Source organism: Malaclemys terrapin, chromosome 12, assembly GCF_027887155.1.
Source record: "Malaclemys terrapin pileata isolate rMalTer1 chromosome 12, rMalTer1.hap1, whole genome shotgun sequence".
Lineage (NCBI taxonomy): Eukaryota > Metazoa > Chordata > Testudines > Emydidae > Malaclemys > Malaclemys terrapin.
Window position 1 is genome coordinate 36,962,382 of NC_071516.1, and position 12,185 is coordinate 36,974,566.

General features: G+C 44.2%; 1 protein-coding gene across 1 annotated transcript in view; it reads right to left on the reverse strand.

The window, feature by feature from the left end:
• LOC128847018 (cytosolic phospholipase A2 gamma-like) overlaps nt 1-2,722 on the reverse strand; it is a 33,823-nt gene extending 31,101 nt beyond the window's left edge. Inside the window, exons 1-3 of the mRNA XM_054046335.1 lie at nt 2,627-2,722; nt 2,191-2,307; nt 233-375 (exon numbers count right to left, since the gene is read on the reverse strand). Coding sequence (XP_053902310.1) covers nt 233-375; nt 2,191-2,307; nt 2,627-2,662 — 296 coding nt within the window. The 5' untranslated portion in view covers nt 2,663-2,722. The remainder of the gene's footprint in view (nt 1-232; nt 376-2,190; nt 2,308-2,626) is intronic.
• Between the last annotated feature and the right edge of the window lie 9,463 nt (nt 2,723-12,185).

Below are 12,185 nucleotides of genomic sequence, written 5' to 3' on the forward strand. Positions count from 1 at the left end.
AGAATTTCACTGCTATTGGTTCCCAAAGTAATAAGGTTAAAGCTAGCTCAGGTATGTCTATGCATGCTACATCATGCGCTCTGATTGCAGGGTAGGCATACACCTAGGTGCTTCTGAAAATCTTACTCATAATGCCTTGAAAAGGTACAGAGCTAATTGATAATAAGAATGCCCCAGTGACCACGAGCTGGGAAAAATTGGTACATTCTCCCTTCTACTGACATGCACCTACCAGGTGGAACCCGATACCCCACACAGATACATGATAGCATCCAACAGGCCCTGCTTCTTCATCTCCACCAAGGTTCCCAGAAGGGCTATCATGGCCCGCAGACCTCCGCCTGATCCTAGCACGGCGATATTGGGCATGTTATCCTGGGGGAGAGAAAAGAGGGAATGACAAATGAACTAGGAATGCTGAGTGATCTCTGATATGCAGCTCTTGGTACAGATCCATTCAAGAAGTTCACAGAGAAAGCCTCAAGTTCCAAGACTTGTTTATCTGATGTTAGGAAGCATCCTTATCGGGTGCCCAATGACCTGTGTCCCATCCTCAGTCAAGAGCAAATACACTTTATCTGCATTTTCAGCCATAATCACACAGTGCCAGCACAGTAATCCCTTAGGGCTCTTTGCAACTCTGGGCCTTTGTGCTTAAAATCCTATGCACCAACATACAGACCAGGACCAGAATTTTCAAAGGGACGCAGGTAAGGGCCTAGAGGGCATTTCAAAAGCACCTTTGATTTCCATTGGACTTGAAATAGGGCTCAAACTTACTAGTGCTCTTTATTGTGCTCTATGTTCACGCCCCTTACTTTCCATGATTCACGGGAGTGAGTTTGTTTGTTTGAATAAATGTGTGTAATGTAGAAGGACTATTCTTTGTGTCCAAAAAAATAATATATGAAATGTAGCTGCTCAAGAAATGATTTTTATTCCTACACAAATTTGCTTTCTTTTTTTGGAGGGAACAAATTGTTCATCAAAAATTTAAGGGGTGGGGTCTGTCCAAAACATGAAAACCCACAAAATGATCACCCCATCACCTGTCTAATCCCCAGTAAATTTTTAAAAACTTTTAAATTTTTTTGTTAAAAATGGATATTTCTGTGTTCACAAAATAGCAATTTTTCATTAAAATGTGTTGAATGCAAAAAGTCAGCCCGCTGTAGTACTAATGCACTAACAAGATTAGTGACAAGTGAGTCACCAGTGGAGACTGAACCTTGAGCACCAAAAAACCCAGGTCACTCTCCCTAGTGCTGAAGGAAGAATATTGTGAGGAGGAAGCAGTGGAAGACTCTTAGGCTGACATTTGCAAAGCCCTCAGAGGGCATATGTTCCCAAATATGTCAGACCCGTGGGAGTTTGCATCGTTCCAAGGACCATCACTTTTCAATGATGGGTAACAATCCTGGGAAATTCCTCACATGTCTCCACCATGCCAGTTAACAGAGTAACCACAAGGGGTGGGCAGCAGTAGTTGGCTTTTACCCTCTGTGCAGTTCAATCAGCAGATGGGGCTGTGATACATGTAGAAAGTATGTTACACAGTCACTATTCATTACTGGTATTAATACTAAATCAGACAAGTATAAATAGCTCACTCAATTCTCTATCCCTCTAAGGCATTGTTTCTCAACCTATTTACCATTGTGGGCCACATATGCAGCTCTCTATGTATTATGTGGGTTGGGGGTTGAGAACCACTGCTTTAATGCAATCTGTGCACTATAGTGACGGCTCTACTGCCCCCTTCCCCTCTGTTCTCTGCTGCAGGCTTTGTCTGGCTTCAAAATCACAGCAGTATATACACACACACATTACAAAGGGGCTATAGTAAGCACTGACTGAATTCACGTGAGCATGGAGCCCTCTAAAAGTTAGCCCCAGCAAGTCCCTTACTGCATTCTAAGGGTGTTACTCCTTGAGCCGAAGGGGTTGGAGCTTGTGCTTATAGAACAGAAGGCCCCCAAGTCTGAGCCCTGCCAAAAGTCATAAGGTTTGTACGTCTGTGTCCATTGGTTCCCCTGGTGCTTTGGGAATGTTGTATTTCAAGGCAACTATCTCCATGGGGCAGAATTTTATAGGCGTTTCCTCCCACTGTACCAGGCATCTCAATCACCATCCACGTGGCTAATATGCTAGATTGTTCTCCTTAGCACTATGGGCAGCATGGGCCCCTACCTCAGCACAGGCACTGTTAAGGCTCTTGAGGCACTCCAGGACTTTTGCCTTTCTGTTCCCAGTGGCTTCTTTCTCGCCCTCTGAGAGCTCATGGGAAAGCCGGACACGTCCATCATCCTGCCAAAAATAAAATGCCAATAAAATACCTCATCTCTCCAAAGGCTGCCAGGGAGTGGAGATGTAGAGTCTGGGTGCAGATATCACTGGTCCCTCAGAGGTTAACTAGGATTCACTCTTTATATGTGTATGGTGGCTGTACCTAGAAACCTCAGCCAAAGTCAGAAGTAGAGCTGGGTGAATGTCTTATTTTTTGTCTCACTGGAAGTTCTGAGAAACTGGGTCAAAACAAATCCAAAAATTGTGATGAGCTTTGTTAAACTGAAAGAAATCTACTATGGGATGAACAAAATAAGTTTCTGTACGACAAATAAATTACCTTTTTGAATTGAGACCTCTCCATAGCTTCTGCCATATTTCCCCGTAGAGCTCCTGGTGATGTGGAATTCTTCCTTCAGTGGCAAATGGACTCTTCAGGGAGCACCCAGATGGGAGGATCAAGTCAACCTCTAATAGCTGTTTTCTTCTTTCTGTATCTGTTTCAGAGAAAAGGAACATTTAGTATAGCCCCATTGGGATATCGAGTGGGAATTGCAAAGGAGTCTAAGGGAGTTAGGAGCTCAAATCCTACAGAATCTCAGCCTGGAAATGTAAAAGAAAATAAGCTAACCTGGAGCTTGGTGGTTCAGAGGTTCCACGTTCCAAATATAAATAAGAAGAGAGGGAATATGGTTGTTTTTGTGTCAGGTTCAGATTTAAAAAAAACAAAACAAAAGGCAAACCCTAGTAATAACGTTTCTCTCCTGCTACAACCAAATGTGATGATGGCTCAGGTTCCCCAACCTGCCCTTCCGATACAGTTAGTTATAACCAAAGATGGAAACAGTTGTTGTTGTTAAGATGCTTTTCAAGAGATGCCATTGGAAAAGCAGACTCTCAGATTCATCAGTGTCTGCTGGCTGGGGACAGTGCGGTTACAAGGTTGTGGTTAACAGAAGTCAGGGTGAACTTGTGCAATGTTCCCCTTAGCACCGAGTAGATGCTCAGTCACAGTATATATCATGCTGAGTAGCAGTTGGGCCACTCTGTTATCTATCATGGTAGCTCTTGCATTGTTATTAACCCAATGATACAGGACTGCAAGTCATAATGAGCAAGCAATGGCAGCCACAGCGCATGGGAAACTGCTAGAGCTGGTTGTTAAAATTCTGATGAGAGATGTGTTTTGCTGAAGTTTGCCACTGTTGTCAAAATTAACACATGTGGGGAAAGCCGGCAAGTTTCAGAACTTCCTGGTTTCCTGCCAGCTTGCCAACCCACCTCCTCAACATGGTGCTGAATGAGCTGGGCCTTGAGGCTCCTGGAGCTAGACTGACAAAGGGACATAGTCATCGTGAGGCTGAGCATCACCACACCTCAGTTTTAGGCACCTGACAAATCAGTGGGATTCACAAAGCCTGAATGAGAAGAGCGAGAGGCCTCAGAATGGGATCCACAAAAGCCAGCCCATTAAGATAGCCAATGGGAGGGCATGTCTGAAACATTGCCCCCCCTAAGCCGAGGAGTTCGGTGCCCACCTCGGCTTAAGATTGTCGGCTGTGAGCCCTCACCTGGAGTCCACCACCTAAGGCATTTCATGCTAGCTGTTGGGGTGGGGAGGAGTTGAGCCTCACTCATACTTGTTGGCCCCACAGCTAGGGTACTCACCACAGATATAGGACTACCCCATCTGCCAGAGGAGAAGAAGGGATCTGCATCTCTCAGGTGAGTGCCTTAACTACTGAGCTATGGGGCATTATGAGGCAGGGCATCCCTGCCTGAAGTGGTTCCACTCTGGATGAATAATTTGTCAGGGAAGCAAGAGGTACATTTTCAAGCCACCGGGCTATAGAGTTATTCTTTCTCACTCTACTTCCCCCTCACCTGCTTTATTTATCCAAAGTGAAACAGCTTCAACAGGTGAGATTGAGGATTCCCTAGATCAGCCCGTGCTATAATGGTTAGGACACTCGTGTAAGAGGTAGCAGAGCCCTGTGCAAATCCCTTCTCTCTCAGGCAGAGCAGGTACTTAAAAAGGGCTCTCTCACATCCCAGGTGACTCCCTGAACCACTGGACTAAAAGTGAGGGGGGAAGCAGTTGAGTTCCTACCCCTAGGGGATATTTTGTGTGGTGTTCAGCAAGCTCAGAGTGCACCGGCTGGATTTTCCTCTGCAAGTGAGATAAGCAGAGGAACACCTGTCTTCTGCTGGGTTTTGCATCACTCTGGGGCATAGGCATCTGATACACAGAGTGAGGTAGCTGTGCACAAGCCCAGAGGCAGAAACATATGCACTAAGGGAACTTTTGCTACAAAAATGTAGGTGCTGAGCAGGAGATTTATGAATCTCAGTGAGGTCTAAATGTGGGATTTGGACCAGTGGTGCCACTTGGGGGGAATGGGGAGGGTGACCCCCCCAAATAAGTTTTTGCACTTGCTCAATGTTGCATAGTCCACAGGGTCGTTGGGGAAGGGGCATGGCCCGATTACTTTTAAGCAATGGCCCTGTAGTAAATCAGTACACCTGTTCTGGTGGCATGGGTGCAATGCCATTGAAATTTGATTTGGCCACCCTTCTGTACAGTCAAAGGGGCAGCCAGGCCTAATTTCAGAAAGTGGTGTAGCAACCTAGCACTTGGCCCCTGTACAGGCCAGCCTTTCAGAGTCCTGGATCCACAGGTATCCTGCCTGGTTGGAAAACAGGAAGGTGACAGCTTGGAAGTCCTGGTTCACCACTCCTCAGTGGTCCAGGTTCTTGGCACCGTACCATGCAGATTCCCCCTGGAGCAGGGAGTCCAGGATTCTGAGAGTACGCAGGTCTGGGGCAGCCCTCCCAGCAGACTGCTCCTGAGCTAGACTCCATTCCCTCCCATGGAATATTTTGAAATGTTATAGGTTTATTCCTCATTGTGAAGTATCTAAATCCTCTGCCACACAGAATTACCCTCCCTCTACCCAGCTCGCAGTATTGCAGAAAATTACATACAAGGTGGATGGCATGGGACATGTTTGCAATGAGGAGAGCAGGTAACTAGCATGGATAGTGAGAGGTGGCTCACGTGGGGCTTCTTCCAAGGTGAAGAGAGGCCGCAACAAGGCAATGACATTTGTCACCCTACAAAAACACACTCCTCCTATCTTGGGCCCCTTGCCCTTCCCTGTTTTGGAGTGGAATTTTGTGCAATTCTTTCCCTCTTATTGCAGGACTAGGATACAGTACCCTGTATACAGGAATCCCTGATCACCCTGCAGGTGTGGTGGGACAAGCTAAGTTAGACACTCTTAAGAGGACGGTACAGAAACAAACGTTGTTTAGAATAAATGGGACAAGAGAGTAATAGGTGTTCACATGATCCTGTTGCTGCATGACACTAAATAGCTAAGCATGGTATGAGTTTTGAGTACAGAACCCTCAGCCTGATTAGTTCCATGGCAAACACACCATTAAGACTTGTTAGAACCATTTATCAAAGATACAGAAGAAGAAAAAGAAAACACTACGCATTTAAAATATAAAATACTAAGACCTTTAGTTTAATACCATTCTTTGTTCCTTTTCCTTTTCACTCCTAGTGAAATAGTGTTTCCTAATACTCAACCTAGACCTCCCCCACTGCAACTTGAGACGATTGCTTCTTGTTCATTTGTCTAGGTCACTCTGGACCCTATCCCTACCCTCCCACGTATCTGCCTCTCCCTCCAGCTTAGTGTCATCTGTGAACTTGCTGAGGGTGCAATCCATCCCATCATCCAGATCATTAATAAAGATGTTGAACAAAACTGGCCCCAGGACCGACCCCTGGGGCACTCCACTTGATACCGGCTGCCAACTAGACATTGAGTCATTGATCATTGAGTCCAACAATCTAGCCAGCTTTCTATCCACCTTATGGTCCATTCATCCAACCCATATTTCTTTAACTTACTGGCAAGAATACTGTGGGAGACCGTATCTGAAGCTTTGCTTTTTTGGCTAATTAGACCCATTTGGCCTTAATGACTTGTCATTCATTATTGTGTCTCCCTGTGGATGAGTGTGCTGTAACTGTCTGCTGCCCTCTGATAGCCTCACAGAAAGCCACATTTTGGGATACAGATTAAAAATTATACAGGTCATCCCCACACTCATCATGGGCTGATACGTTTAAAGGACTCTGGGGGTACATCTACATTGCAAAAAACAAAAACAATTAATTCAAATCACAGGGGCTGGATGCTATTCTAAAGGAATTAGCTGAAGAAATCTCAGAGCCACTGGCAAAAAATATTTACAGACTCATGGATGGAAGGAAAGTTCCCAGAAGACTGGAGAAGAGCTAACATAGTGCCCATCTCTAAAATGGGGGGAAAGGAGGAGCTCGGGAACTATAGACCAGTCACACTGACCTCAGTACCTGGGATGTTCCTAGAGCAACATATAAAACATTCAATTTGTGGATACCTGAAGGATGAAGGGGTGAGCACTAGCAGCCAGCATGGATTTACCAGGAACCAGTCATGCCAAACCAGCTTGATTTCCTTCTTTGACAGGGTAACTGATTTAGTGGATAGGGGGAATGCAATGGATATAATATACCTGGACTTCAGCAAGGCTTTTGACACAGTGCCACATGACATCCAGACAAGTAAGCTAGAGACATGTGGGCTTGGTGGACCTACCATTAAGTGGACACATAATCGGTTAAACAACCACAAACAAAGAATAATTATTAATGAAATTATGTCAGATTGGAGGGAGGTCTGAAGTGGGGTTCCACAGGGATCTGTTCTGGGTCCTGTGTTATTTAACATCTTTATTAATGACCTGGATGTAGGTATAGAGAGTGGTCCCTTCTAATCCTATGATTCTGTGATTCTATGAAATGTGCAGTGCATACATGCATATATATTCCCTGTAATTTTATTCTTTCAAAGTTCATTAAGGGTTACAATCCTATTATTTTAGTTTTTTGACTGGTCTGTTCATTTCATAGTTTTGTTTCTCTCTTATGCTTAAATTTAATTTTCTGAGTTCTTAAATGCCTGACCTGTCCTGGATGGAGTAATTATCATTTTTTACTTTTATCACCATATTGTGCTTTGTCATTCATTATTTAAAGTGGTACAATCAAATAAATATCTTTTAGAAAGTAACTTAAGCTTGTACTCACCTTAGCAATGCCAGTTTAAAAAAAAAGTAGCTAAACACATAGCTTTCAACACTGTGCAGATTAAGGTCGCTTATTTTCAAATTGTATTTTTAGTTATAGCTTAAAATTCATACAAAAATAAATGTGGTTCCAAGTCGAATAGTAACAGTAATGATGGAGTCAAATATTAGTGAATCATGTACATAATTTTGATTGGTAAACATAAATGCCAAAATAATTAGAAAAATAAATGTCTGTTCTTAATAAAAGAGAAAAGAAAACCTTAATTTTGTATGTTAAAATTAAGTAAATACTTTTTAATGGAGTAAAAAACAATTGACTAATGTAGAGTATATAATGACAGTAACACAGAGTGTGTCTGTTAGAAAAAGTAAGCAGATTTTAAGCAGATTTCATTTATTTTATGTATGTCTACTAAAGATAGTGTACAAAGTATCAAACTTGTGTTTCTGATCTCTGTGATAAAGCTCCAGAACTGATACCTCAAGGTTTGGGATTGGGAATATCTTGTTATATTATCTCCTGATTGTTCTAAACTTACATATAAACTTAAAATATGAGAAATTGGATACAGTGCTCCATTCAGCTAATTTCTAAGTTATTTTCTTCAAAAACACCACTAGAGTTTTCAGGTGCCTAAGTAGCCCCTGGAATCATGGTTAAAATTGCCCTCCCCTACTCCCAAAATCTGAAATGGCACCTCTAGTGAGCCAGAAGTGGCCAGAAGGCTGAGGGATGGCCCTGGCATCAGCCAGCAAGATGCAGGCTCTGTGTGACAGTGCGGAGCCCGCCTTGAGCCACAGGCCAAACACCAGGCATCATGTGCTGCGGCTGCAGCACAGAAGTAAGGGTGGCAATACACCATATACCATGCCACCCTTCTGTGCTGCTGCTGCTGCCGACAGCGGTATAGCCTCAGAGCTGGGCATCTGGCCATCAGCTGCCGCTCTCCAACCACCCAGCGACTGCTTAATTTGTGCTGGGGCTGAGCTCTAGCACTCCTTCCAATACAAATTAACCACTGGCGGAGGGGAGGAAGTGGGGCCCACAGTTGATGGGGGTTAGGGAGCCCAGGGAGTTCAGGGGAGCCAAGGGCGATGGGGCAGCACCCACGGGGACCAGGGACACCAAAGTACAAGTTCACCCAGGGAGCCATTTTCCCTTAGGCCAGCTCTGCCCATGTCATTCCCACCTCTCGCAGAGAGGGTCTGGCCAGAACCCATCTATAGTCAGGTCCTGCTTCCAGACAGATCTCTCTTATAGGGTGAGAGCTGGAGATCTGCATCCCACTTCGACCCCTCCAATTGATCAGGTCTTTCCCCTGCTAGCCCCTCCCTGTTGCAGGTGTAGTGAGACATAAGAACATATGAACAGCCGTTCACATTATTTGGGTCAGACCAATGGTCCGTCTAACCCAGTATCCTGTCTGCCAACAGTGGCCAATGCCTGGTGCTTCAGAGGGAATGAACAGAACAGGCAATCATCAAGTGATCCATCCCCTGTCACCCATTCCCGCTTCTGGCAAACAGAGGTTTAGGGACACTCAGAGCTTGGGGTTGCATCCCTGACCATCTTGGTTAATAGCCATTGATGGACATATCCTTTGTTACCCTTCCAAGAGTTTCACTATAGTAGGGTGGTCACAGTTCAAACACACAACACCTTTTATTAACACAAAAATCCCTATTGCAGTTAGCTAGAAGAACCATGAATTGCAATTACATACAATCAGAGGTGATGCTGAATCGGCAGCGTCCCTCTTCCGATGGCCAGTCGTCTGCGGGTCGTCTGGGGAGAATGTTTTGCTAGCAATTCTCAAGCAGTATCTTCTCCCTCTCTCACTCTGTCTCTCTGTGGTTTCCTTGCTCTTGTTATCTTTATAGTTAAGATTTTGGACATGTGCCAACACTGTGGTTAAGCACTTGCTACTGCACTCAGTGTCATAATCTGCTGCTTTACCTCAACTGGCTATTTTTCCACAATTTTTCTGCCCCAACTTGATATCCATATGATCTGCATGCTACTGGTTAATAGTGGTAGAAGTTTGAAAATACAGTAACTCTTGTTTTCCATCAGCATCTTCCATCAACTGATCTGATTCTTTTTTGAACCCAGTTATACTTTTGGCCTTCACAACATCTGCAGGCAATGAGTTCCACAGGTTGACTGTGCGTTGTGTGAAGAAATACTTCCTTTTGTTTGTTTTAAACCTGCTGCCTATTAATTTAATTGGGTGACTCTTGGTTCTTGTGTTATGTGAATGGGTAAATAACACTTCCTTATTCACTTTCTCCACACCAGTCATAGTTTTATAGACCACCAGCAGGTGGAAAAGGCCTTCTGACTCCTGGCAGAGGAGGCAATTCGCACTATATTTGCCCTTTTCCAGTCTTCTGGAATCTCTCCCATCTCCCATGATTTTCCAAAGATAATAGCTAGAGGCTCAGATACCTCCTCTATTAGCTCCTTGAGTATTCTAGGATGCATTTCATCAGGACCTGGTGACTTGCAGGCATCTAACTTTTCTAAGTGATTTTTAACTTGTTCTTTTTTTATTTTATCTGCTAAATCTACCCCCTTCCCATTAGCATTCACTAGGTTAGGCATTCCTTCAGACTTTTCGATGAAGACCGAAACAAATAAGTCATTAAGCATCTCTGCCATTTCCAAGTTTCCTGTTACTGTTTCTCCCTCTTCACTGAGCAATGAAGTCTTTGGTCTTCCTCTTGCTTCTAATGTATTGATAAAAAGTTTTCTTGTTTCCCTTTATTCCTGTAGCTAGTTTGAGCTCATTTTGTGCCTTTGCCTTTCTAATCTTGCCCCTGCATTCCTGTGTTGTTTGCCTATATTCATCCTTTGTAATCTGTCCTAGTTTCCATTTTTTATATGACTCCATTTTATTTTTTAGATCATGCAAGATCTTGTGGTTAAGCCAAGGTGGTCTTTTGCCACATTTTCTATCTTTCCTAACCAGCGGAATAGCTTGCTTTTGGGCCCTTAATAGTGTCCCTTTGAAAAACTGCCAACTCTCCTCAGTTGTTTTTCCCCTCAGTCTTGATTCCCATGGGACCTTACTGTTGTGGAAAAAGCCACCCACGCATTGATTTTAGTTCACAGACTCAAGCCTGAGGCCAGTTTTATTGCAATACATACCAACGCGCTGGGATAACAGTCCGAAGACTGCCACCCCTAGCAGCAGCGCGCAGGCTGCCTTTATTTCGTCAAACCTCAAGCATAGTACAAATAATATGTGATTTATGCAAAAATAAGAGTAGGGGTCTGTCCCTCTTTCCCGGTAGCTTTTTCATTATTTACGAGAATTGGATGCCTATTGGGTGGGGGGGTTTCTTGGTGGTTTCCGATATGGGCAGTGCTTGGCATTCATTTGGGGTATATTCTCGGCAGGGTTCATAGTACCTTCTGGGGTGTTACGGTCAGTGTACCGGGGAGTGGTTGACAGGATGCTCAAAGAAGGTATCTAATTGGCTAGTTTTGCATTTAGCTAGAAATTCGGGGAGGTCACAGAGCACCCAGAAGAGAACCATGTTTGGCTACCTTGTATTTAGCTGGAATCACGGCGTGGGTCACAGATCACCCAAAGGAGAAGCTGCATTTAGTCAGTTTGCATTCAGCTAAAGTTATCTATTGCTTCACACAAGCGGTTATTATATTTCATCAGCCATGAACATATTTCATTAGTACTGCTGCTGGGGCTTTTTATTTTTTCCCTCCTTGCCCCCCCCCTCCTCTGGTCATGACTCTTGATCGAGTTTGGCAGGAGGCTGTGTCACTTAGCCTAGTTCCAGCTTGTGGCCTGCAGGGCGGGCCTATATGACGAGTCTTCGCCGATGTTCTGATCAGTGCAAGGGAGGCCAGCCAGGCCTATTCCCCCACGATTTCCCTCCTCTGATGCTGTGTAGGCATCACCAAGATTCATTTTTGCTGGACACAGCCGAGGATCGTGAACTGGTCAGCTTGGCAGTGCCAAGATTGGTGCCGGCCTGTTTAAGGGAGTTAATGCTAGGGGTACTGAAAATAAGTGGGCCTACAACCTTTGCCCCATCCCCCATTGCATACCGTACCTCCCTGAAACCAGCTTTATTTTTCTTGGGCTGGGTGATGGGGAAAAGCAGGGTCTGAGAAAGGGGCGGGGGTCTTTAGACAGAAAACAAAGAACATTAGTTTAGTGCAAAGCATAGTAGTGCGGTAGCACTGACTATAAATTGGTTACATGCATTCTTTTTACGAACCTGATAGGATTTGGTATGCGGAAGCCCACATCCTTTTAACAACCTATATGCTTGGAAGGAGCACTGCGAACATTTGCACTTTCACCCAGAAAATGTTTAAGTATGTCTTCATGGCAACAGATTAGATGGTACTTTCAAGGTGTCTATAAGGGCAGTAGGCCACATCTGATGTTCAAGATTGCTCCGAACTGCTGTGAGCTGGTCATTCAGAAAATCCTGAACTTTTGAACATGTCAGATCCCACTGCAATGCCTTTTTAGACTTGCTGATACTTAATACAATTTTTGTTAGACGTTTTTGGGTTATTGCACTAAGGGCGGAGATGATATGCAATTTGAAAACTGGATAAGGACAGCGTGAACTTAATGGTCCCTAATGTGGCATTAATTACAGTTTATTAGTGTTTCAACACGCTAACACAATTTTTCCTGTGAATAATTATACCACATTTGTTGGCTAAACACCTTTACAAAGGGCAGAGAGGCACTAATATTAATGGT